This window comes from Ictidomys tridecemlineatus, chromosome 15 (genome assembly GCF_052094955.1).
Source record: "Ictidomys tridecemlineatus isolate mIctTri1 chromosome 15, mIctTri1.hap1, whole genome shotgun sequence".
NCBI classification, from domain to species: domain Eukaryota; kingdom Metazoa; phylum Chordata; class Mammalia; order Rodentia; family Sciuridae; genus Ictidomys; species Ictidomys tridecemlineatus.
In genome coordinates this window covers 60,722,131-60,748,432 of record NC_135491.1, presented here as the reverse complement: position 1 = coordinate 60,748,432, position 26,302 = coordinate 60,722,131, and the positions used below count along the sequence as shown (strand labels likewise).

At 50.5% G+C, this 26,302-nt stretch overlaps 1 protein-coding gene and 1 long non-coding RNA gene across 13 annotated transcripts; one reads left to right on the top strand and one right to left on the bottom strand.

Annotated features, from left to right (window-relative positions):
• Positions 1–5,535: 5,535 nt before the first annotated feature.
• On the bottom strand, positions 5,536–22,317 carry Def8 (differentially expressed in FDCP 8 homolog). Of its 12 annotated transcripts, none has more exons than XM_078032882.1 (13): positions 22,185–22,268; positions 21,532–21,576; positions 18,190–18,326; positions 17,158–17,255; positions 15,394–15,543; positions 13,993–14,134; positions 12,629–12,793; positions 12,008–12,135; positions 11,753–11,866; positions 10,692–10,772; positions 9,173–9,313; positions 8,880–8,989; positions 5,536–7,758 (listed from the first exon to the last, which is right to left on the bottom strand). In XM_078032882.1, the coding sequence occupies exons 2-13, from the start codon at positions 21,552–21,554 to the stop codon at positions 7,656–7,658; spliced, it is 1,392 nt and encodes a 463-aa protein (XP_077889008.1). In that variant the 5' UTR covers positions 21,555–21,576; positions 22,185–22,268; the 3' UTR covers positions 5,536–7,655. The 12 variants fall into 12 exon arrangements, with proteins under 12 accessions (XP_077889008.1, XP_077889009.1, XP_077889010.1 ...); XM_078032883.1 differs by lacking the exon at positions 22,185–22,268 and adding an exon at positions 21,942–22,102; XM_078032884.1 differs by lacking the exon at positions 21,532–21,576 and having other exon boundaries at positions 22,185–22,317.
• On the top strand, positions 22,237–25,276 carry LOC144370964 (uncharacterized). Its single transcript, XR_013431114.1, has 2 exons — positions 22,237–22,364; positions 22,607–25,276. It is a non-coding gene; the product is annotated as an uncharacterized LOC144370964 (long non-coding RNA).
• The last annotated feature ends 1,026 nt before the right edge of the window (positions 25,277–26,302 follow it).

The following is a 26,302-nucleotide window of genomic DNA, read 5'->3' as shown; positions in this document are numbered from 1 at the left end:
CTGGCTTCATGAAAGAAGGTTCATTCATGAGTAAATGCTAGGGAGTTTTAGATTAAACAGACAAGACTCCTATTACTTTTTAGTTTTTTTGTTTTGTTTTGTTTTGTTTTTGCGGACACAACATCATTTGTACGTGGTGCTGAGGATCGAACCCGGGCCGCATGCATGCCAGGCGAGCGTGCTACCGCTTGAGCCACATCCCCAGCCCATCCTATTACTTTTAATACCAGCTCCAGGACAGCTTCTCCTAGCTCCTGCCTCCAGCCACCTAATGCGGTATCCAGGTTTACAGGAGGGAGAGAATACGCCAGGGACTGGACTTTTATTGGGGAACAAAAAATTCAAGGGAAAATCCCATCCAATGAAGCTTAAGGGGGGCAGCATCCCAAGGGCGACGATTGGGTCTTCGCGGAAGTGGCCAGGCTCACCTATGCACGGGCAAGCCCTCGGACCTGGAAAAGGATGGGGAATAGCTCTGACACAGCTGTGTCTAAGGGCCTTCATCCAGCCAGGGAGGTAACTCAAATCACATGCCATGATGGCCTGCCACAAAACCCTGTCTCTAATAATAATCCAAAACAGAACTCAGGCTATGGCTCAGTGGTGGAGTGCCCCTGAATTCAATCCTCGGTATACCACCCCACTGCAACCCCCGGACAAAATGCCATAATAGAGTATGGAATGTTTATTGATGATGTGGCTGGAAGAACAGAGCCAGCAAAATGAGCTGGAATGTCACCATCATTCAGAAGAAGGCTGAGTTTGTTTCATGTCTTACAGCATCAACAAGGTGGGAACTCTATAACTAGAGTGAGTAAAGCATGGTTTGTGAGATTCAAAGAGTGCCACTGCCCGCCCCACTTCCAGAGGAAGAGTGCACCTCCTAGCAACAACTGAGACATCTATCCATATGTGCTGGAAAACACCATCAAAAGTGAATACAACCCCAGCAGGTTTTTGATGTAGATAACAAAGGCCTATACTAGAAGAGAATGTCTGAGAGAACATTTATTTCAATGAGAGAAAGCTGACCCTGGGTCTAGATGGATGCTACTGCTTATTAGAAATGCAGCTGGGGACAGTTGAAGTCCTTGCTGGTGTACCACTCAGAAACTCCTAAGGCTCTGAAGGGGTACTCAAGTACTCAAGCCCAATTTGCCTATAATCTGGCACTCAAACAAAAAGTCTTGGGCTACCAGGAGCATCTTGAATGGTTTACATGCATTTTTTGCCCTGCTATTGAAAACTACTGTGCCCAGAATAATCTCACCAAGAAAGCATTGCTCATTCTAGACAATGTGTCATACCACCCAGTAAATTTGAGTGATCTTTCTGATAATGTAAGAATAGAAGATCTTCAAGACAGTATAGCTGACTCAGTCTAGCCCATGGGTCAAGGTGTAGCCTCAGCCTTCAAAGCTCATTACCTGAGAAGGACTTTTGAGTACACCTGAGAAGCAGCAGATGGCAAGGATAAGCTGTGATCAGAGAGTTTTGGAGAAATGACATAATGGATGCTGTAAATAATATTGTAGTATCTTGGGAGAAGATCAAACTAGCAATGATGAACAGTGTGGGGGAGATTTGACTATTATAGTGTGTTCATTCCCAGAGTTTTTCTCAAATAGATACAATTGCACAACTTCAATAAAACATTGTGACCCTTGCCAAGAATGTAGCCCTGGAAGAGATGGTAGAGACTGACATGAACCAGTTACTGTGATCCATGAAGAAGATCTTTCAAATGAGAAAGTGATGCAGCTGGAACTGGAGCAGGCAGCAGGACAGGAAGTGGGTCCTCCCTCCATCAGCTGACCACAGAATTGTCTGCAGCCTTTTCACATTTTTTTTTTAAACTGGGATTTGAACCCAGCAAGACTGACTCCATACTGCTTCTCTAGTATGTATGCGATTGCACTATGTTATTTATTCACATGCATTTAGAACCATCTGAAATCTTTTATTCCTTTTTTTTTTAAAGAGAGAGTGAGTGAGAGAATTTTTAAATATTTATTTATTTATTTATTTTAGTTTTCAGCAGACACAACATCTTTGTTTGTATGTGGTGCTGAGGATCGAACCCGGGCCGCACGCTTGCCAGGCGAGCGCGCTACAGCTTGAGCCACATCCTCGGCCCAGCCTTTTCACATTTTGAAGCTGACTTGCAGGTCCTTACCAGTAACAGCTCTAATGATAAGTGAAAATTGAAAGTGTCAAGAATAATCAATGGCACAATTAGCCTCTACCAGGAAATATTTGAGAACCAGCAGGTTCTTTATCAAAATAAAAGCCAAAAGCACAAATATACTTCGGTGTTGAGATCCAGATAGACCTCTGGGCTTCAAGATGTTTAATATGCATAAACTTTCTGCTGGTATTTTCTTTTTTTTTTCCCTAGATGTAGACGGACACAGTATTTTTGTTTTATTTTTATGTGGTGCTGAGGCTCAAACCCAAGACCTCACACATGCTAGGCAAATGCTCTAACACTGAGCTCCAACTCAGAAAGGTATTTCCTTTTTGACAATTGGAAGTATCAGATTTTGTCATTAAAACTGTATTTATATCTGTGAAAACATTCTTTTATTTACATCAGGAAAAAAAGAGAAAACTTGCAAAGAAGAGACTAGACTTTTCACACATTAGAGCACAAGATCAAGGCCCCATAATTAAAACAGTGTGAGAGCTTACGGATGGGAACAGAGAGTTCAGACATGGATGCAGATAGATTTTGTAAAAGATAATTCAAGATAACTAGTTGAGGGCTGGGGATATGGCTCAAGCGGTAACGCGGGTTCGATCCTCAGCACCACATACAAATAAAGATGTTGTGTCTGCTGAAAACTGAAAAATGAATATTAAAAAATTCTCTCTCTCTCTCTCTCTCTCTCTCTCTCTCTGTTAAAAAAATGAAAAAAAATCCTATAAAAAAAAAAGATAACTGGTTGACCGTTTGGAGGAACATAAAATTAGATCTATACCTCACAAAATATGCTCAAAACAGACCAGGAATCTGAAGAGAAATGTGAAACCATGCAAGTGTGCATGAGTGAATTTCTCTTCTTTTTTAGAAATGGGGTCTAGCTGTTACCCAGCGGTCCTAACTTCTGGGCTCAAATGACCCTCCTGCCTCAGTCTGCTGAGCCTAGAACTTGAGGCACACACCACCACTCCCAGAAGTGGATGCCTTTTAACCTAGGTGTAGGGAAAATTTTTCAATGACTTGAAGCCCAGATTAAGTGAAACAAAATATTAATCAATTTTGGCCATATAAAAGTATAATCAAAATAAAACATTTCCATGGGAATGCAAACAAGGTCAAAAGGTATTGAGAAACTGAAAGAAAATATTCGCAAGATATTTCAAAATAAATGGGCTAAATCCCTAACTTGCAAAGAATTCCTAAAGATTGAGAGGGGAAATAACTAAAAATCCAATAGAAAATTGGACAAAAGACAATTCATAGGGCTGGAGATATGGCCCAAGTAGTAGTACGCTTGCCTGGCATGTGTGAGGTACTTCAGCACCACATAAAAAAAAAGACAATTCATAAATAGATTCTGAAATATGAAAAGAAGTTCAATCATACTTGTAATTAGAGAAATACAAATTAAAGCTACACATTGTTTCTCATTGCCTTCTTACATATATCAGAAAGTGTGTGCCAGGCACGGGCATGGGCCCATTAGTCCCATCTATTCAGAAGGCTTGAATTCAAGACCACCCTTTGTGGCTTAGTAAGAAAAAAAGAGGCACATGAGGACACAGAAAACAGGTTGAAAGGCTACCACTGGCCTAATCAGGGACATTATGATTTCAGTAAAGAACTCAATGAGTAAAGTAGAAACTCGAGGACATAAAAAGAGAACTAGAACTCTTCCAGATAATAGTCAACTTATAAATGTAGGTAGAATGACAATTAGTCAATCATCAATTGGTAGTGAACATCATTAGAATTGTTCTTCAAAATAATTTGTCTGGGGGCTGGGGAATGTAGCTTTGTAGCAGAACACGTGCCTAGCACATGTGAGGTCCCTAGGTGTGATTACCAACATCCACCACCAAAAAAAAGTCTGATGCACCTTTCAAAAACGTCAGTGTTTGGTCAGATTAAAGGCTAAAGAGACTGGGCAACAGAATGTAGTCTGAGATTTGGGAGAAGGAAACGAGGTTGACTATAAAATAGAAAACTTGCAAAATCTGAATAAGATTTGCTGTAAGTTTTATAGTACTGTGTCAGTATTAATTTCCTTTGATGGTTGCACTATGGCCATGAAAGGCAGTGTCTCTGTGGAGTGGGTATACACACATATGCACAGAAAAGGAAGAGTATAGAAGCAAGCTGTTTGCAGCTTGATGTCCAATGTCTCAGAGCAGAATGTGTGAAGGAAGAGAATAGCATGTGGCGCCAGATGTTAACATTTAGAGAATCCAGGAGGTGGCAAATGGGGAGATTTTTACAACTTTCCTGTAAATTTCAATTTGCCAAAGTGAAAACATAAAAAGAAAAAAGCATAATCTGAAAGGGGGGAAATTGCACTCTCTATCTCATGTCCCAAGTGCAACTTTAGCTACTGAGTTGTTGCAGGCACAGTCAGCATCCCAGTCCACAATTGCCCTGGAAAGCCCTTCCTCTTACCCTTCTAAGAGTGCTCCAATAGAAGGAAAGAAGTAGATGTGCTCTTAGGCTTCTCTGGGGCAGAGAGTTGCAGCATACTAGTCCATCTGGATGCAGTTACATATGGATGATGTATAAAGACACTTTCTAAAGCAGAGTCCTGATGTAATCTGGATCATAGCCCCTTTGAGATCCTGTTCAAAACTGTAGATCCCATCTCTGCAGAAAAAAAAATGCATACCTAGAGTTTTCAATCTAATTTGGAAGGGGATTTATGAATCTCATGAAGACCATCCATTAATAACCCCTATTCAAGGGCCTTGAGCTGCAGTGAGGGCCTTTCTAATGGGTTTGGCTTGTGAAGATGGATGATGTTCCTGAGAGCCAGAATGGACTCTGGATAAACATGTCATGATTATGTGATGGGCCAGTCTACCTCAGCTTGTTGTTGAGCCAGTCCTGAGGACTTCAGAGAAACATAGCTGCTATTTACAGAGCATTTTCTACATGGAAGGCACAGTGCCAAATGCTTCCTGGAGATTTGTGTGGTCATCCCAGCTCATCAAAATGAAGGCTGAGATAAATTATGCAAGTTCTCCACACACCACCAGAGAAGGCTCAGGTCTTGATCTGTCTGACACCATCTTAAGCACTTCTTCTTCTTTTTTAATACCTTCATTTTATTTATTTATTTTTATGTGGTGCTGAGGATCGAACCAGGGCCTCGCAAGTGCTAGGCAAGCGCTCCGCTGCTGAGCCACAACCCCAGCCCCATCTTAAGCACTTCTTCCAACTTCACCCGAAACCAGGTACATTTAAGCCTGCTGGAGGGGAAGGCCATGAGGTTTCCTACCCCTGATGTTAGCTTTTATGTCGAACAACTCTGCTTTATCCCAGATTCACCACACACACCAGAGTCTAGAGAACACATTTAATAAGACACAGATGGTGGCATTACTGTAACTGGGCCTTCCTCAGGCCATCCGTGTTCCACGCTATGGGTATCTTTGGGTGTAGTCTTCTATAAGATGCTGGCCATGCAAATCAACTTCTGGCTGTGGTTCTTCCTATCATGCTGTGACTAGTAGAAGGTCCCACACATGATTCTAATTAAAGACGACTGTCATCCAGAAAGGTAGAGAAGAGGTGTTAGGGGACAAGGTATAGAGGTGAGTTTAAAAAAGCACAGTAGTAGTGGGAGGAGTGGGGAATATCTAAAAAGTGGGAGCCAACGCTTTGTCCAACAAATGCCAGCCTACAGATGTTTTCTAAGGACATAATACTTTGTAACTAGAATAACGTGATGTTGACTACACAGAAGATTCAGGAATGACCAATATCCATGTGACAGAAATGTGATGCAGTAGTGATAGACATGCAGATTTAGGGGTATAGGAAAAGGGCACTTAGCCTTTGCCCCCACCCATTCTATCCCAAAGAGAAAGGGGAAGCAGGATAGGGACCCACCACTGATCCGACTCATGTCACACTCCTTAAAGAATTTCAGCAGTGTCCCCTTGTCACTGTTCCACCCTGAGGTAGGTCAATACCACTTTCCCCATTTTCCAGATGGGGAAACTGAGGCAAAACACAGCAAGCGCCTTGCCTCAAGCCAACTGGTGGCACAGCCGGACAAGGAGGGTGCTGTTTCAGCCCCACCCCCCACCCCCAGAATGAGCCAGCAAGCTGGGCTGTGTCCTGCTGGCTGGAGTGTCTCTTGGGCTTAGTCACATGTGATGGATAGCCATCACCTGCCCTCTGCCCACCACCTGTGTATGTCCAAAGCCAAGCACAGTCTAGGGTGGGGAGGAAAGGGACAGACAAAGCAATCCCAGCTGTCCAGGGACAGACGACTAGGAGACCATGTCCTGACATCCCCTCCTGCAACATCCCGTCCCTAGGGCCTGTAAGGTGCAAACCCCAAGGCTGGGAGTGGCCTTCCCACTGAAAAGCCTGGGTCCTACCCACCTTCCAGGTCTGGACATTCCTGCATGAGCTCTACACCTCCTGCTTCGTTCTTCCTCCAGCAAATATTCCCATTTCTCAGGCCTCAGGCCCCAAACCAAAACTTTCTGGATGGTCATCTCTGAGCTCTCTGGAGCTCTTCCCAGACTGGCAGCAAGACGAAGCTCCAGGGACAAATGTGATCCCAAGGAATGCCACACAGGCCTATTGTACCCAACTCCTTTACCTGACCTGGGACCTCCTCCAGGGACCCAGTTCCTGCTACACACCAGAGGCCAGGACACCCTTCTTGGGCTGGGCCCACCACCACTCATCTCAGAGCACCAGGATAAGGGGGCTGTGCCAGAGCAAGAGCAGCAGCAAGCGCACCCACCAGGAGAAGCCCCTCAGCAGGAAGCCTCCCTTTCCTGATCAGGGAGGGCAGGGACCCAATGGACTGACGGCCCATGGACGACTTAGAAGGACCTCAGGTGGTGCCATGGACACAACCTTGAAGAGCCCCAGCCAGGGATGACCAGAAGCTCCCAACGAGGCCAGGGACCAGGAGGGTTGGTCTTCAGGTAGGATCCAAAGCCTCTGCCAGAGCAGATGGAACAGGCCCAAGGCTGGATGTATGCAGCTGGCAGGCTCAGGTCTCACTGGCCACTCCTCTGAAGCCCTCTGGGGGTCTTTACCTGACCAGTTGCAGAGTGGCTTGGACAGGAGCAGGGAGGGACATCTCTAGAACCCAGAAGCCTTGGCCCTAGGGGATTGGGGAAGCAAGAGGTCCTTCCCTATCCCCCTAGAAAGTCTCACCCTGACCAAGAAATCCTCTAGTGGGGGTGGAGGGTAGGGACTACACTGTGACCCCTCACAGCAGCACACCAAGTTAACAGCCAGGTGCAGATGCCCCAAGTCCAGCCAGCACCTGGAGAGCATCAGTCCTGGTGGGCACTGCTCACCCACTTCTGGCCCAGCAGGAGTGAAGACATCCAAGGGATGCACCCAAAGGGTCTTCAGGGCAGAAACAGCACCCTGGCTTTGCAACGCCAGTGGGGTGGGTGCCAGATAGGCTGGTGGTGTGCCCAGAGCTCTAGGCATCCAAGTCTGGATCGGGCTCCTGGAGGAGTGACTGCTTCCTCAAGTTGAGCCGGGCACACTTGGGGCAGGTGGTTGAGTTGTCGTAGTAGCAGTCCCTGGGGGCAGAAAGACAGGCTGGGACTCTGCATGTAAAATTATACCATGGGACTCTCACAGCCTCCTAAGTTAGCTTCCATTAACCCTCTACAAACACAGAAACAGGCTCACAGATGTTCAGTACCACAGGAGAGCAGGATCTTCATCCAGGTGTCACTAACCTTGAGGCCCACGAATGTGCCTCTGCTAAGGTCCGCACATTACCCAACGCTGCAGGCTCCTAGTTAGTGGGGCTCCGCCAGGCAGTCACACCTAGGCTCCACACCTGTAGCTACTTGACTGTCTCTACCTGTTCGTGCCACTCTGGTGCTTCTACCCCTGGTTCTAAACTGTGTGTCAAGGCATGCCAGGGCACTGCAGAGAGTGTGTGGGGCTCTACAAGCTCATTTACCTCTTTGAAGAGAACACAGCAATATTTGAAGTCTGTGAGGCACATGCAGACTACTAGATCAAGGGAATTTTGTGACTCCCTAGCTGTGTAGAGCTGAGATGTCATCAGTTGCTATGATAAACAGCAGATGCCCAGCAAAAATCAGTGTGGGCAGAACATGGGGAACAGTGTCCCACTTGACTTCAGGGCCCAGCATGTGCACATGTGTCATTGTAGAGAATGATACTTACTGAACAAGAAATTCAAAATGCTTTTCTTCTAATTTATGTGTATTATTTTTCCAAACAGTAACTAAATAAATGTTCAGGACATAAATCCTTATAACACTGTTTGGACATAGGTACTTAGGAATCAAAAGTGTCAGTTTTGTTTGTTTGTTTTTTAAGTAACTGAGGCACTAAGGGTTTCAGGAACTAAAGATTGGGAACATTTGGCCTGTGCTGACCTGAAGAGTGAATGGCACTGGTGCAGAAGGGAGCAAGTGCAGGGCCATCTGGGCCGCAGCCATCCCTTCTCAGCTCCGTGGGCATTCATCCCTAATAGGATTTTTCATTTAGTCAGACACCAGGATCTAACTACGACTCTCAGAATCGGCCAAGGCCCAAAGGTCTGTTTCCCTGTCTCTCGGGGACAGCAGTGAGGCTCACACAGACCAGCCACAGCTGAGGGCAGACAGAGCCACAGCTGAGCTCAGCACCCAGGCTGAAGTTGGGGCCAGGCCACACCCACCTGTGGAAGACGGCTGAGCAGTCGGCACACACAGATGTGTGGCTGTCAAATGGGAACAGCACATCGCCCTCTCTGCAGAGCTCACACACGAACCCCTTGGCCTGGCACCGCTGGTAGGAAGGGGAAACAGTGTGGGAATTGAAGGTGGGCAGGTAGGTGCCAGCTCGGGCCATGGATAGGCTGGACCCAGCTGCTGCTTCTGCCAATCCCAGCTCTCGAGTCTGGAGGGCCAAAGAGCAGCTTCATGGTCCCTCTGGTCCAGACCCCAACCATGGAGGGCTATGGAGACCCACCTCACAGTCCAGCTTGATGTGCTTGGCGAAGAGTGTGTGGGTCTCAGTGAGCGAGCAGCCCAGGCGGCCCAGGTGGACATCCAGCAGGTCCTGGATGGAGTACATCTCATCGTTCTCCACAAAGTGCTGCCGGTCCTGGAGCTGTGAGCCGGAAGATGTTACCCCAAGCACAGAGCAAGGGCCCTCCCCTCCACCAGGCCACTCCCATGGTCAGGGCTCAGGGTGCTGAGGATGGTACCTGTGTGTGGGCTCAGGAACAGAATCCAGGAGCCTGGGGACGCCTAAGAGGGTCACGGAGCCAAGGCCATGTTTCTGGGTCTATATGCCCCTCTGATGCCCCTTCAGCCACAGTGGTGGTCCCACCACTCCCCTCTTCCAGTCCTTCCCAATTCTGGCTGTCCCTCTTCCCAGTTCCCCTGCTTGGCACCTGCCCCACACTCCCTGTCCCCTTCCCTGCTTTCTCTTGTCCACTGTGCTCATCTCTGACATACACTTATTTTTCTTGAATTCCTGACTGATGGACACTCTCCAAGGGTACAGAACTCTCCTGCTTGTCCTATTCACTGTTTTCAGAATCCAGACCAGAGTCGTGAATGTTGGTTGAAGAATAAACAGGTGGTTTATTCTAAATATTTCTTTTGGTTGCAGTTGAACACAAGACCTTTGCTTTATTCATTTATGTTTATGTGGTGCTGAGGATGGAACTCAGGGCCTCACAAATGCTAAGCAAACCTTCTACCACTGAGCCACAGGCCCAGCCCTAAACAGGTGAGCTTTTTGTTTTTGTTTTGTTTTTAAATATTTATTTATTTAGTTTTCGGCGGACACAACATCTTTCTTTGTATGTGGTGCTGAGGATCGAACCCTGGCCTCACGCAGGCCAGGCGAGCGCGCTACTGCTTGAGCCACATCCCCAGCCAGCCCCAAACAGGTGAGTTTTAAAACTTGTGTTTGGGATGGGGTTGTGACTCAGCGGAAGCGTGCTCGCCTGGCCTGCGTGAGGCCCTGGGTTCGATCCTCAGCACCACATAAAATAAAATAAAGATATTGTATTCATCTACAACTAAAAAATAAATGAAAAAATAAAATAAAACTTGTGTTCCTCCTGGGCTGGGGTTGTGGCTCACTGGTAGAGTGCTCACCTAGCATGTGTGAGGCACTGCGTTCAATCCTAAGTACCACATAAAAATGTATAAATAAAAATTAAAGATATTAACAAAAAAAGACAACTTGTGTGTCTCCTGTGGGAGGAAGCTGGGCCAGGTTCACCCCCATGGAGACTCACATGAAGGTTGAAGGACATCTTACTCATCTGTTTCCAAGACTGAAATAATCAAAGAACACTTCTGTGGGTAGACTACCTGATGGCTTATTATCAACCTGGTGTTCCGGCACAGTTTGGGAGGCCCAGACTGCTACAAGTTAAACAAACACAACTACCAAGTTATTTGAAAAGTTCTGAGTGTGAGGTGATTCCATCACCCTGGCTCTTTGGGGCCAGTCCCTCTGAGAGTCTGACCTGCAGTAGCAGACGAGCTTCCATAGCCTCCTTGCAAGTGATGAAGTATGGCTTCATGAGCAGAATGTCCTGGCGCAGCTTCTGTGGACAAGGGAGCAGGTTAACTCCTCAGCTAGGGCAGAGGGGAGGCATATAGGACACCGTTAAGGGCACACAGATCCAGAAAGGTGGTCATGGCCCCTCGCCATGACCTCGTCAGCAAGGCAAAGGGACTGGCCCTGTGCTGGTTTGATGGGGTCATGTCCACTAGGTGGCCTCGGTTTACAGTCTGCATGGCAACAAGATGAGCAGGGAATGGGGAGGTACCCTCAGTTTCCCCAGGATGGTCCCAGATCCGAGAGTTCCAGCCACACTCACGTCAGGATCTTGAGGTTCATTTACTGTCGCCCACAGAATCCCCCAGCCACTCTGCTTATCCCAGCTCCCCAGGCCTGCAACGCACCCGTCAGGGCAATACTGGTCCACATCCAGCACTGAACTGAGATTCCAATGGATCCCACATCTCTCATCAGCCCTGTGGCGTGGGCGACTCAACCTGCTCTGTTGGTCCTCTCCCAGGTGACATGGGAACTAACCCTGTCCCCCACCTTGCCTGAGGCAATGTGGCACCTCCTACCTGGACAGAGCCTCAGTCTGCCCTCAGTCCCAGCTCTCCCTCGTGGCGCAGAGCAGGTGAACGTAGCTGGTCTGTACTAAGTGTGCAGCACACACTGGCATTCTCAGATGTGGCACACACAAAGGGTACAATAGATCAATAATTTTACATACTGATTGCACATTTAAATCACCTTTTGGATACACTGGGTTACATAAAATATATTAGTAAACATCTTCACCTGTTTCTTTTTACTTTTTTAATAAGACTACTAGAAATTAAAAAATCGCCTCCGTGCCTGCATCAGATTGCTCCAGGACAGCGTCAGCACTGTCAATCTGCAGGGCAGCCAAGCGGGCCAGTTGAACCTAAGCAGTACCTCTCCTCTGCGCACACCTTTTGTGGCCCTCCACGGCTAGAAAACTGAATCCATCAGATACAGCATCCTGCCCGCCCCTAGCCTCACCCGGATCTCCACCAGCTCCTCCACGTAGTTGAAGAGCAGAGGGTTGATCTCCCGGAGGCGGAGCACTGGCCGGGACACCATCAGCGCCAGGTAGCGCAGGCTGCAGCGAGACACCTGCGGGGTGGTGGAGTGACCACGCCAGCCCAGGGAGCCAAATCCCGCCCACACGCGCCTGCTGGCCATGGGACACACCCACCGCTGGCCTGCCATTTGGCTCTCCCTCCCCAGGCCCTCTTCCCTGTCCCCAACCCCCACCTTGCGGGGCTCAAAGTCCCAGTTGTGCACCACTCGTGCAGGGATGACGGCCAGGTCGTTCCAGTGGCAGTGGCTGCAGTAGTACTGGCCTGTGTAGTCGCACTGACGGGCCTCACTGGGCACGCCCCCTGTGGGGATCAGCCGTTCAAGGTCACTGGCAGCCCACAGCCCACAGAAAATAGAAAGCAGGGTCAGTGACCCCACACTCCAAACCAGACCACCACCCCTAAGCCACGAGGCTGGGGGCTTATGCCCTGGGTTTGATCACCATTTACACAGGGCAGGAGGATCCCACTCCAGGACCGCTCGTGGGAGCCATGAATGGATGCTGGTAAGTCTCAAAACACCCGCTCTGTGTGGCTAGCCTGTGGTTCTCCTGGTCCCTGCCTGGGTGGGCTTCCTGTGACAGAGGGCCACAGAGCTGAGCTTTGGTCCCAGCCAGGTAGAGATGTGGGCAAGTCAGGAAATAGCTAGAACCTCAGCTGGCTTTTAGTCAGAAATGCAATTGTCAGTCACTTCCCAAAGACAGGGAGCAGGGACTGACCCCCAGACCCTCACTCAATCCTTCCACTACCCATGCTGGAACAGCTCCCTCACCCTGTTCTCCCTGCCACCACTCACGCAAAGAGATGGGCACCCGGCACTCAGCGCAGCGGTAATCCTGGCTGTCCAGCCCTGTCTCAGGGCAGATGTTCAGCTCATACTCAGCCTGATGGCTAACTTTGGAGCTCACGCAGGGCTTGGAGATGAGGCTCAAGCACTTGCTGTGGCAGCGGTAGTAACACCCTGGGTGGGAACAACCAGGCCTCTTAGAAGTGGAGAGGAGGGTCCTGCAGCACAGGCTGACCTTCAGCAGGACCACTCTGCATCCTGCACATTTCTGCTGCAGTGTCCAGATCAATCCAAGACCTTACTGTGGCATTGCCCCAGAAGTGCCTTAAAGATCCTCACAGTTCCCTGAGCCTTATCTCTCAACTCGAGAGACATGTCCTGGGGCCAACCTGCCGTTCCCACCCACCAAACCCAAGCTTTCCAAATGGAATTCTCACTCTTCTGTTCCATCCCCAGTCCTGTTTCCCCTCTGGTTTTCAGCAACTCCATCCATCCACAGCTGAGCCCAGACGCCATGAGTTATGCCAACTCCCCTTATCTTTTACGCTGCACACCCAAACCCCCAGCTGGCATGGCCTCAGCACCTCTCACTCCATCGTACCCATCAGAGTTTCGTACCGTCCCCCTGCTACTCACCTCTCCTTCCGGCTTTGCCCCCTCCTCCCGCCCTGCTCAACTCAGCAGCCAGCGTCTAAAGCAGTCAAGCACCTATGGCTCTACAAACAAGCCAACTTCACCACACCTCCTCACACAGGACGCTCTAGTCGCTCTTCTGCTCCTCCTTGAAGACTTCAACCATGGGACCCTTCATTACCTGGCTTCCTCAACCAGAACACTCCTCCCTAGGTACATCCCTGCCTTGCTCCCTGACCTCCAAGCATTTGCTTAAATGCCACGTGGGCACCCTAAAGTGGTATCCACTCTACCCACCATACGTCCTATTCCCTTTCCCTTTCTTCTTTACTACCATGTCATCTACTAGTCTGATATTTCCACCAAGGAAATCTTCTGCAGTGAAGGAAATGTTCTCTCCATACTGTCCAGTGTGGCAGCCACCAGCCTCAGGTGGCTATTGAGCACTCGCAATGTAGACAGTACCACTGATTTATTCCTGTTTAAATTTGATGGCCATGTAGAGTTAGTGACCACTGTACTGGACAGCTTGGATCTGGATGCAGGCCAGTGAAGGCAGGATCTCTGCCCCTAACTGTTCCTTGTATCTCCAGCACACAGTAGGTCCTGGTCCACAGTGTACACTCTAGAGGATTCACCTGAACATGACCCACATCTGGAAGCGGAGCTTTGGACTTCTCTGCCCTGCCCCAGAGACCTGGACTGCTTATCCAGTAGGAGTGGTCTCAATCTTGGCCTACCTGTGCAGGTGTACCAAGTCTGAATGAGTCCCCAGATGATGGTGTTGCACTTGTCGCAGGTTTGCTTGACACTCTTGCTCTTCTCCTTGTAGAAGCGGTGCTCAAGCAGGACCCTGATGTTGGGCTCATCCTCATTGGGGTCCTACAGACGAGAGCCAGGAAAGGGCCACCAGTGGGTTGGCTTCAGCTCCTTTCCTTTATTCCAGCCCCTCTACTTACTTCCTCCAGGCACTGCTTATAGAGTGCGAGTTCCCATTAGCCATAGGAAGACGGTCAGTCAGGGGCAAGATCACAGGCCACCCACGCCATTTCCCGGCAGCCTGGCCAGCCCCTTGCCACCTGGGACTGCCCTGTGAGCAGGAAGGATCTACTGTCCCTTTGCTGGCTGGGTGCAGACCAAAGCGACGTGGTGTGGAGCCCTTTGGGACGCCCCCAGGGAATGGCAGAGCCATGAAAAAGGATGACTCGGGTCTTCAACACCATCACCTGTCACACAGGCCTGGACCACCTGGGGGGTTCATGAGGAAAGTCTCACACCAATCTCCTTTAAACCACTGAGTTTTTGGATTGTGTGTGGCCACAGCCTTACTGATTTCCCAGGGTCTCCTGATGTGGGGTCTGCTTTAGGAAATCAGTGAGGCTGTGGCCACACACACATTGTGGGTCACTGCAGGGCACACAATGACAGCCAAGCCGAGGAACACAATTGGCCTGCAGTGGACACTAGGGATTTTGGACTCTGGGATTCATTACCTCCTTCTGTTCTCCTGTCAGGAAACTCCTACTCCTCATCTAGGGAGGAGGATGTGGCTCCAAGAGGTATTGCTTCAGTGGGGCACATGACCAGAGCTGGCACACTGCGGTGCGGTTTCAGGCCTGGCCATGTGGCAGGACCAGCCCATCAGAGGTCAGGAGGGCCCAGGACTGACTTCTGCCCTCACCACTGACAAAGGGGAGCTTCAGACTGGGGCTGTCTCAGTGGTCGAGCACTTGCCTAACTGGCAGGAGGCCCCAGTTCCATCCCCAGAACCACCCGGCTGCCTTGCTGGGCTCCTGTCTGCATCACCTGACGGCGGACTACTGAGGAGGGGGCAAACATGGAGAGCAGAACAAAAGAGGGCAGGATTCCTGAGGATCTGTCAGTTAACAAGAAAATACTTTTCTTCTCGTTGAAGCTACTTAAGGTCAGGTTTCTGTTCCTTGCCACCAAGAGGGGAAAAGCCTGCACTTGGGATAAGGGCCCATCTCTCACTCTGCATTTCTAGATGCCTTTGTATCTCAGCCCCTCAGAGCCCAAAAAGACGCACCAGGGAGGAACTGGAGGCCACCCTGGTGCTCCTGTCCCCACTGCTACAGCCCTGGCTCTAGGCTCCCTCTGTGGCACAGCCGGCCAGCACCCACCTTCAGCTCCTGGAGCTTCAGCCGCAGGTGGATGAGCCTCACCACTGCGTCCTTCTGCTTCTCCGACTGCTCGGGCAGCTCCAGGATCACCTGCTTGCATTCCTCGATTGCCTGCTGTAGTTGCTGAACATCAGAGGCCAGGAACAGACCCTGCCAGGTTGGGGAGCAGTCAGATGGCCACTCCTTGGACTCTCCCTTGGAGGCCAGACTGGTCCTCATGGACAGTTAGGCACAGAGCAGACCTCAAGCCCTTCCCCCAGATGAGGACTTGTTCAAAGCTCAGGAGAATTAGCAGCACAGTCAGAATCCATCCTGCACTGCCTGTCCCCAACTAGACTAGTCTACCCACAGACTTCTGAAGACCCAGTAATTCAGGATGCTTTCCAAAATACAACTTCCCAGGGCTGGGATGGACGCTCAGTGGTACAGGGCTTGTTTGACATGCTGGAAGCTGATGGGGTCCCCAGCCCAACCCCCACTCCTCCACACACAAGCACACTAACTTCCTTTTTTTTTTTTTTCAGAAATTTGACTGGGGTTTGTTCGTTTTTTTGTTTTGTTGACTCTACTATTTCACTTACTATTTGTTTGTTTGTTTGTTTGTTTGTACTGAGGGTTGAATCCAGGGGCACTTAACCACTGACCTACATCCCCAGTGCTGGTTTGTTGTTGTTGGTGGTGGTGGTATTTTTTTTGAGACAGGGTCCCACTAAGTTGCTGAGAAAATCGGCCTTAAACTTGCAATTCTCCTGCCTCAGCCTCCCGAGTCACTGGGATTACAAGTACGCACCACTGTGGCTGACTGTTACACTGACTTCAGAAGAACTTCCCCTTAGAGGCAAGCTGGGGAAATGACACTTGCTGTCGTAAAGGAGAGGAAATGGCCACTTGGCTCAATTGCCAAGTCCAGACATAGGCCAATAAAGGAGCCTGGAGTGTCCACCACCACCAGACTGGCAGGGATTTGCTAAGCCCCAGACTCAGAACAGACCACAGGGAGGCAGCTCCTGGAGCTGAGCAGGTTGGGCGGACACTCAGGAGCCTTCCTCATCCACCGGCGTGCTGGGCTCTAAGACCCAGCAAAGAGAAGACGCACCCTTCCCTTCTCCTCGGAAAGTCTGTGGCCAAAAGGAAGCATTCAAAATGTTACGATAAAGACAAAAACCCGTATCTGCGTGGGCAACGTTTTAAGGCCACATACAAAATGAAAAATGAATGAGAATCGGGTGACTTCTGGCTAAATCTTTTTAAGTTACATTCTGATTTTACTGTGTTTCTCTCAAATAAAAGTTGGAGATAGTTTGCATAAAACTAAAGGCTTTCTAACTTTTAAAATAATTCCAGCTCTTCCACATTCACTTTTCATTCAAAGGAACCCTTTTGTAGAACTTCATGTAGAACAAGCAAGAGTGGCCCTCAGTGCTGGGCGGCGGGCAGGCAGGGAAGGCCCCCTGCTTTCCTCATCCACCTTCACTCTACTGCTGATCTACAAGACCCCTGAAGACCCCAAAGGGAACCAACCCTCACACTGGCTCCCCAAGAATCTGGAGCAGGAGCCTAGAGGAGGACGGAAGCCCCAGGTTCTCGAGCTCCAAACCCAGGCTTTCTCCGCCTGCTCTCAAACAGGCTCAGATTCGAGCTCCAGGGGACTTGGCTGAGGAGGGGACGATCAACACCTGAAAATGGTGGTTCCCTGGGGAGGGAAGACTGCACACCTCAAACCTCATGGTCCAGCCCCTCTCCCCTCCCAGACCCAAACCTCACCACAGGGCGGGAGAAGTGGTCCTCAGACAGGCCAAGGTCCATCACGCGCTCAGAGCAGTGGAACCCAGGCTCCCCAGGGGGCAGCTCAGGCAGGGTCTCTGCAGGAAGAGAGGAGGGGCATGGAGGATGGTAGGAAAGAAGAGTCAGCCTGCTCTCTCTCACGCTCCTCATCCCCCAGGAAGGAAGCTGGGAAGTGGGACGCAGGTGGACACAGGAAGCAGGCCCTGGGGAGCTGGGCCTGCTCAGCTCTGCACGCCCATTTGGTTTAATTCAAAAAGATGAGGTGGAGGGGCTGGGACTGTGGCTCGGTGGTAGAGCGCTCGCCTAGAACGTGCAAGGGCCTGGGTTCGATCCTCAGCACCACATAAATGTGAAATCAAGATATTATGTCCACCTAAAACCGAAAAATAAATATTAAAAAAAAAGATGAGGTGGAATGGTATTCAATGGTGCTAAAGGAGGCCCACAAGATAGTTTTATAGAAACATCTCAGTTTCTACAGCAGATACCTCATGTATAACTACATGGACTCTGCACTGATTCTACACAGCCAAAAAAGCAACTGAATTTCTAACAAAAAGGAAGTGTGTGTGTGTGTGTGTGTGTGTGTGGTGTAGCCACTGAACAGTTATAACACAAAATCCATACTCTGGTGTGTACTGCAGGCCACCTCTGCAGTTCCTGGATTCATACCCTCCTGACCCCTAGGTGAGCAGGGGCCTCTGCACAGGATGCTTCACCTGCTAACCAGTCCCCCACCAGTCTTGGCTCAGAGTTTGTTCCACAAGTGTCCTCTGAGCGTGGACTATGTGCCAGGCCCTGGGATCCAGCAGTGGCACACCAGACACAAATCCCTGCCCTCAAAAGCTCCTGCTGGCAAGAAGGCAGAAGCAATCCACAGAGCAGGCAGAAAGGACTGTGCCCTTGGGAACCCACTCTGGGAGAAAGCCAGCATGCTGGAGAGGGCAGTGGGAGGAAAGGTGGTGGGCTGGGAGAAGGGTCAGGGGGCCCACAGAGTCCCCCAGCACCTACCTTCAGAAGAAATGTCCAGGGCCTCCTCACTAGGTCCCTGCTCATGCTGCTTTGGCCCCAGCTCCTTATTGAAGGGGTTGAGGTGGGCCTGCCGGAACCGGGCCAGCTTCTCATCATATTCCATAGCATTCCACCTGCTGATGCCAGGCAGGGCAAGATGAGGACCCAGGTCCCAGCCTCACTATGGAGCATTCCCATTCCCGAAAACCCCTGCCTCTTTCAGGAAGCATCGCCGCACTACAGCCTCCATCCTCAGACTCCCCCTCAACCACCTGCAGACCCCCTCCAGGCCCCTTGGCAGGCCCCTGGGGAAGTCCACAGTGACCGGCCCTTCTCATGTCCGTCATGTATACGACTTATCCAGGGTGCCCAGCCAGATGCTCTGGAACCCAAGGTCTTCCTTCCCAGCTCAGGGTCTTTTTACCCCAGACACTATAGGGCTCCAGCGCTGGGGTCCCCCATACGTCTAAACTGGCCTCACTCGGCCAAGTCCTGCCATGCCCTTGCTGTTGGCCAACTTCCCTGAGACACGTCTCCTACAACTGGGACCCTCCATCCCAACCTAAGGTGCTCCTTTCCCACCACAACTCCTGGAACTGCAGCCAGTGCGGGGCCCACCCTGCTTTGCTGTTGTGTGACTGGCAGGGCCCACCTTCCCCTGCTCCAGGAATGCCTCCAGGTTCTAGACTCTGCTGGCACCTCTCAGGTCTGGGTTCCAGTCCTGCTGAGAGCCACATGACCTGGGACATTCCCACAGCTCTGTGCCTTGTCCTCCAAGGTAACAAGAAGGAAGCGCCTAGTCAAGGATCAGTAACTGTTCTTTCCCGTCACAGGACTCAACAAACTAAGGACACACAGGGCTAAGGACTCCAGGCAGGAAGGAAGGGCTTTGGCTGGGCAGGAACACAGGCAGCCAAATACGGCTCCCACTTAATTAGCTGGGTCACACTCCTCAACCTCTCTGGCCCTGTTCCCTCCACGGCCTCCCTCTGCCTCCATTCCATCATCCACAAGTCAGCCACTTTCCAGGTGAAATTGGTTCACAGAAGTTGAGCACAAAATAAGCTCTTGGTAAGATTTACTATGATAGGCAGGGTACAGTGGCACACACAGCTTAGAAGGCTGAGACAAGAGGATCACAAGTTCAAGGCCAGCCTCAGCTACTTAGCAAGGCCTTAAGCAACTTAGTGAGATCCTGTCTCAAAGTAGAAAACAAAAAGGGCTGGGGATGTGGCTCAGTGGTAAAGCAACCCTGGTTTAAATCCATTGTATAAAGAAAGAAAAAAACAAAAACAGAAAAGATTTACTATCATAGGAAGTCAAAAGATAATTTTTCAAAGCTGTGCAGTAAGTCCACGGGTCCTGGTTATGCTTCTTCCATACCTGTTACACAAGACAATCCTGTGACTCCTCCTCTGCTCCCTCACCCAGAAGAAATGGAAGAGAACTGAGTCCAGAAGGAAAGGCCCTGCCCTGGGTCCCAGTGTCACCTCACTGGCAGCTAAACAGCCCCACCCCAGCCCCAAGCTGTCCTTACACTGCAGTCAGGAGCTCCACACCACCTGTGGATCCTGTCCTGCTTGTTATGCCTCTGATGTGGAGTATGGGTTGGGCAGCCAGAGTTCTAGTCTGGCAGGAGCCAGCACCTGTTGACAGGCAGCTCCTGGGTCAAAACGGGAAGGTACAGAAGAGGATGAAGGTGCTGTGGCTCAAGCCTGGCCTCTCACTATCACCTGGTGACTATGGGTGGCTCACACTGGGCACCAGAGTCGGAGGCAGCCATCTGATACCCACCTTCCAAGTGCCCAGAGAATAGCAGGAGAGATTATGCACTCCCAATATTCACTGACGCCTTCATCTTGAGTAGGGAGTCCTCGTTTTTTGGCTTGTCACATGATTTCCTAGTCTCTCCTGCAGCTAGACATGGTAATGTGACTATGTTCTGACCAATAGGAAATGAACAAAAAGATCACACAAGACTTCTGGGAATTGTTCTTAAAGGGAGGGCTGCCCCTCTGCAGTCCTTCCATCCTCCCTTTTGCTGTCTGGGGTGAAGATGTACTGAGTAGAGCTGGAGCAACTACCTTGGGCAGGGACATAGAAGCCACAATGCAGATGGCCAAATGACAAGATTGCAGGAGACACCATCTGAGCCCTGAGCACTCACTGCAAAGTTTCTTTCAAGTGAGACAGAAACAAACTTCCATTCACACCACTGTTATTGGGGATAGAGTTCTGTCTTTTGCAGCCCAAACAAAACCTGATTCTTCACCCTGGTTGCCTCTTGGTGTTAAGATGAGCAAGCCCAATTTAAACCCGTTCCGCCAGTTCCCCACTACATGACTTGGGTAAAAGCCTACATATTTCTCTACTTCCAACTTCCCATCTCTCACATGAAGATATGATGGTACCATATGGGCCTATTGTAAATATTGGTTAATACAAAGTTCTGAAAGTACTGGCCAGCACATAGTAAGCCCATGATAAGTACCAGCTACACTTGTTATTATCATTGTTACCATTATTGTTGAGATGACAACTCTGATTTAAATTCTGGCTTTCCTAGTGATGAGCTACAGGACCACATTGCCTACAGTCAGGGAGAACACTGCCTCCTTAAGTGGATGAGAGCTTAAATGTCCATTTAGACATGAAAGTCAGCAGCCCAGAGTTGCTGCTGAGAAAACTATCACTGTAATCACATGATAATGAGCCCAAGAGAAAGGAATTGGAGTAGAGGGCTTGGAAGCCACCCCCAGGAGCTCTCCCTGCAAACCTTAGCCTGAGACTCAATATCTTTACACTTCCCAGCAACTGTCTTGGGGCTGCAATCTCCAAAGGAAACAGCATCTTTTATTCAACTCCTGAGTGGCATTGTCACCCCCCAGGCCTGGCACCGAGGCAGTGGATGGATGAAGCAGTGGTGTCATTTGACCTCTCAGTGCTAGCTTCTCTCCTGACTGGTTAGGGAATCAAGTTTCCCTGTCTGCTGAGGGCAGACAGATGATGTCCCAGCACATGGCTGCAAGAGTACAGCTGCTGACTTTAGTAGAGAGCCAGCAAACCATTCCCTTCAAAGTCACCCCACAGAGCTCTGCACCCATTATTCTGGCTTGAACTTAGAAAGGAACAGGCAAGAAAGGGGAGAGACAGAGGAAAGAACCCCACTCTCTATCCTCTGCCCTCTAGAGATCTCCCCTCTTGTCGTGGAGGTGACTGCCAACACAGCAATCAAAGAAACGCCAGAGTGTAGCCAGAGCAGCCCCAGGGGCAGAGGGACGCTGAGCTGAAGCTGAGGATACCTTCAGGATCCATGCATCAGTCCCCCCATGTCCTGCCCACCTGGCTACCATTCCAGCTGTCATCTGGAGGTCCTGAGAGTTCACCCTGGAGGGGGACAAAGTGCGCTTCATCTGTACCTTAAACAAGGCCTGCCAGGACCCAGGTGTGCCCAGGGACAGGGTTACCATTCCTTTAAGGACGAGCCACCAATGAGGCTAGCTGCAGAGACAAACCTCCCCCAACCCGTATCTCCACCTTCACCCACCACCGAATGCTCCCTGGGGATACTCAGGTCCTGGTGGGGATCAGTCCTCCACCACGCCCACCCATTTCAGAGAGGGGAAACCCGAGGCTCAGAGCAACCCAGCATCGCTGAGGAAGGCACAGTGAGGCGGGTCTTTGGGCCTCCCGGATCCCATACTGAGGTGACAGTTAACTGGGTGGAAAGGGCCCCCGTCTAGGTCCTAAACTCTGCCAGATGGAAGTGCCCGGCGCTCCCGGGAGAGGACCAGAGGGTGGGCAGCTGGGGCCGCGAGTCCGAAGCCGGCCTCGGGCGCGCGGGGGCCTCCCGCCGGCCCTGCGCTCGGGCGTCCGCGTCCGCGTCCGCAGCCGGGCTTCAGGAGGCCCTGCCGGGGGCCGTGCGCGCCGAGGCCCAGCGCCCCGCTCGCCGCCCGCTGGCCGGGCCCGCCGCCCGGAGGCCGCTCTGCGCTCACCAGACTCCGCCGCCGCCGCTACATTGTAACCCGCCGCGCCTCGGCCGCTACATTGTGTCGGCCCCGCCGCGCGCTGCTGCCGCCTGCGGCCCGGAGGCTCACGACACCAGGTCCCCAGGGCGCGCCCTGCCCGGCGCCCGGCGCCTCCGCGTCCCGCCCCGGGGGACACAGCTCACCGTGGTAAGTCTGGTAAAAACCGAGCCACATCACTTTAAAAAAGAAAAGTGGGACTGGGGTGGGCTCAAGCGGTAACGCTCCCCTGGCCTGCGCGGGGCGCTGGGTTGGATCCTCGGCTCCACATAAAATAAAGATGTTGTGCCCACCGAAAACTGAAAAATAAATATTAAAAAATATTCTCTCTCTCTCTCTCTCTCTCTCTCTCTCTCTCTCTCTCTCTCTCTCTCTCTCTCTCTGTCAAAAAGAAAAAAAGAAAAGTGAAAAAAGAAAAGTGTGTGTGAGGGGCATGCGTGCAGTCCCAGTCACTCCAGAGTGACCAGAGGATCAGGAGTTGGAGCCTGGGCAATATTGCAAGACCCGGTCTGGGGCGGGGGACCCCTCTTGGTTGAGGAAAAGGGAGAACCGCCTAACAGGCCGCAGACGTTGTGCTGGACCTCGTTGGTCTTCTCTGTTGGTGAGCAGGTAGCTTCACTCATCTACCCCAGTTTCCTCTCAAGTCCATCCTCGACCCAGGGAGGCTGTGGCTGTTCAGTGCAGCAGCAGTGGGAGACAGCCTCTGCGGCAGAGGCTGCAGTTACTACTGCTTTCTGGGAGTTTGTAGACAGAAGCAGGGTTGCTGCAGCTCACAGTCCTGCCCCCCAGCTCAGGGATAAGCTTTATCCCTGCAGGGAGGAACTGAGACAGAGGAGGGCAGCTGTGGGGCATGGTGCCCCTGTTTCTGGTCTCTGTGAAAAGACTCTGGAAATGGCCACTTTGCTCAAAGAGGGCACCATGATTTTAGAGCCTATAACTGGGGGCTCCCAAGTGGGAACTCCAGACCACCTCTTTTAACCCTCTCCAAGCCTGGAGGTGGGTGGTCTACAGGTGGGGTGGATCATCAGCTTCACAAAGATCACATCACCAGTAAGGAGTGAAGCAAGATTGCCACCCAGCTCTGGGTGACTTGGTGCCTTGTGCTCATCCGCTCCAGACCTGTTCATACTGGAGGGGAATTCACTGAGCTGGGATTCTAAGGCTGCTGGTCTGATGGTTTGATTGTTCCTCCCTGGCTCCTGTCCTGAAGACTCTTTTCCACCTGGCCCTTCTCCCTGCTTCTCTACTGCCTGCCCTTATGGTCCTCCGGCAAGCCCAGGACTGGGCCACAACAAAGAAGAATGAACAGAGAGACCTTCAGGGGGCACCTTTCCCTGCTCACCCACCCTACCAGCTGCTCCTTCAGGTCTCCTGCTTCTGGACCCTGTAGTGCTCTGACTCTGCCCTGGATCCTTTTACCCCTTCTGTCCTGGCTCACTCCTTTTCTGGATGCCTTCAGGCAGGTGACTCTAAGAAACAACTCTGTCAATGGCTCCCCAGTGATGCCTCACTCACTCCTCATGACTCGGAGGCTGACATCCAGCGCTCTTCTTGACATCACTGGGATGTCTGATAAGCCATTCGCACTCAACATGTCCAAGTGGGCGCTCAGCCTCTTCAAAGCTGTACCACCCTTAATGGCAGCTGCACCTGCCCCCAACCCCTTTCCTCCCAAGTCCACTCTCAGCTCAGCAGCCACAGCCATCCTGGGAGAAAGAAGCCTGTTCCAGACTCCACCTCAGGGCTCCCTCGCCAGTCTCTCTCCTTGATTCCCAACAGGCCAGGCCGCACCCTCAGCCCTGGCTTCGCAGGCTCCTCCACGGCTTCCTCCTGCATTGGTGTCCTTCCCTCACGCTCAGCTCCAGCACTGACTGGTGCCCCCATCTTGTATGTTTTCATTTATTGTCTGTCCTCCCACTACCACCAGAAGCTAGGAGCTGCAGGCGAGCTATCTGTTGTCTTCCTTCACTGGTCCTGGGCTCTGGACTGAAGAAGGGTTGAATGCCCAGGCAAGGCCAGGGCTGAGAGGAAGACAGTGCGCTTAGCAGGCAGCCCATTCCATAACCACATGTTAGTACCAACTGTTGACCTGAGCCTGTGTTTGTGCAAGTAGTGGGTCCTGGTCCAGCTCCAAAGAGAGCCAAGATGACCCCATACTTGACTCACAATTTAAGGTCCACCTCTCTCTAACTAGTATATGTCATGACCATATCTCCACTCATTCAACAATGCATTTATTGAGCACCAACTGTGTACCATGTTCTGACTGAGCACCAAAATATGGTGCTGAGAAGACAGACAAGATCCCAGCACCCAGGAGGGCAGACAGACAATAAGCAAAGAAGCAAACTAATCAGGGATGTATTGAGCACCAAGAAGGCTGAGGAGGTGGCACCTGGGATGAGGGGCAGGAAGGCCAGATGCTCCAGCCGAGATCCCAAGGGTAAGCAGGAGAGAAGCATCCAGAAGAGAAACTGCCAACACAGAGGCCTTGAGGAGCTGGCAGCATGGTGTGCTTGTGGAGCCAGGAGCAGGTTCTGCAGCTAGAGTTTGTGCCAAGAGAAGGCAGGAGGACAGGGCTTAAGATGGAGGGATGATGGGCCAGCTATAGACATGTTGGCTTTGACTTGTGGGATGGAAGCCTCTGGAATCTATTATCTCTTCTTTATGGAGATACAATCGGCATATAATAAACTGAACATTATAAGTATTCAATTTGATGCATTTTGACATATATGTGAACCTGAGAAATTATTATCACAATTAAGGTAGAAAACCTAATTTTTGTTGTCTTCAAATGTTCTTTGTGCCCTTTTCTGCCCCTATCTACAGACAACCACTGTTCTACTTTCTGTCACTATATTGCCTTTTCTAGAATTTCCTAGAAATGGATTCATACAGTACGTACTTATTTTTGTGTAACTTCTTTCACTCAGTAGTTACTTTGAGACTCATTCATGTTGTGCAGGGAGCAGTTGTTGACTCTTTTTATTGCTATTGATAAACATCTGGGCTGTTGCCACTGATATTACAAATAAAACTGCTAGAACATTTGTGTGCAAGTCTTTGTGTGGACATACGCCTTTATTTCTCCTAGGCAAAATACTCAGCAGCAGAATAGGTAGATCATATGGAGTGTGTTCAATTTTCTAAGAAACTTAAAAATTCTCTCATGGTGGTTATGCCATTTCACATTCTTACTGGCATCTGGTCACCCTCAGTGTCTTTAACATCACTGTGGTCATTGTCTCTGCTGGAAGAGTCTGGTAAAGTGGCATGGTTGACGGATTTCAGTACTTTGGACTGAATTCAGGGTCACTCTGCCACTGAGCTAAACCCCCAACCCTTTTAATTTTATTTTTCATTTTAAGACAGGGTCTCGCTAAGTGGCCCAGACTGACCTCTAATGGGATTCTTCCACTTTAGCTTCCCAAGTAGCTGTGGGTATAGGTGTGCACCACATCACCCCATTATGACTTTATTTTCAAAAAATCACTGTGAAGCTCAGTGTGGTGGCCATGCCTGTAATCCCAGCTACTTGGGTGGCTGTGGAAGGAGGATCACAAGTTTGAGGTCAGCATCAGCAACTTAGCAAAGCCCTAGCAACTTCCCTGTTTCAAAATGAAAAAGGACAGGGGATATGGCTCAATATAAAGCATCCTAGGATCCAAATCTCAATACAAGAAAAAAAAAACACTCACAAATCCCTCTGATGCTGATCCATGGAGAATGGATCAGAACAGGTAGGAAAGGGATAGTTCACAAAGTGTGGACATTTTCTCTCCAAGAGCCAGGTGGTCCCAAACCTACGAATCCCATCCCTCCTACCCCCACCCCATTTCTGCTCCTGTTTTCAGAAGCCTCCTTCCTCTTTTCAGTTATGTCTGCTAGCTCTCCCCCACCTTCCCCTCTCTAAAAGCCACTGTCTGTAGGTGAAGACCCCCCTGGGTTCCGCCTACCCTGCAGTCAGGGGTAATCCAGGTGGCTAGGGCAGGGAGGCCAGGAGGGCCTGACACTTACTCTCCCCCTTTCTGAGACATGCTGGCCAGTTTCAGTTAACTCTGAGTGTGACCTTGGTGAGCCCAGTG

Coding starts and splice junctions, on each gene's coding strand:
- Def8 (XM_005335405.5), bottom strand. CDS start 21,659: ATGGTAACCCTGTCCCTGGGCACACCTGGGTCCTGGCAGGCCTTGTTT. Junction 12,136..12,628: donor CCGGGTGCCCATCTCTTTGC/GTGAGTGGTGGC, acceptor TGATCCCCACAG/GGGGCGTGCCCAGTGAGGCC. Junction 11,867..12,007: donor GGGACTTTGAGCCCCGCAAG/GTGGGGGTTGGG, acceptor ACCACCCCGCAG/GTGTCTCGCTGCAGCCTGCG.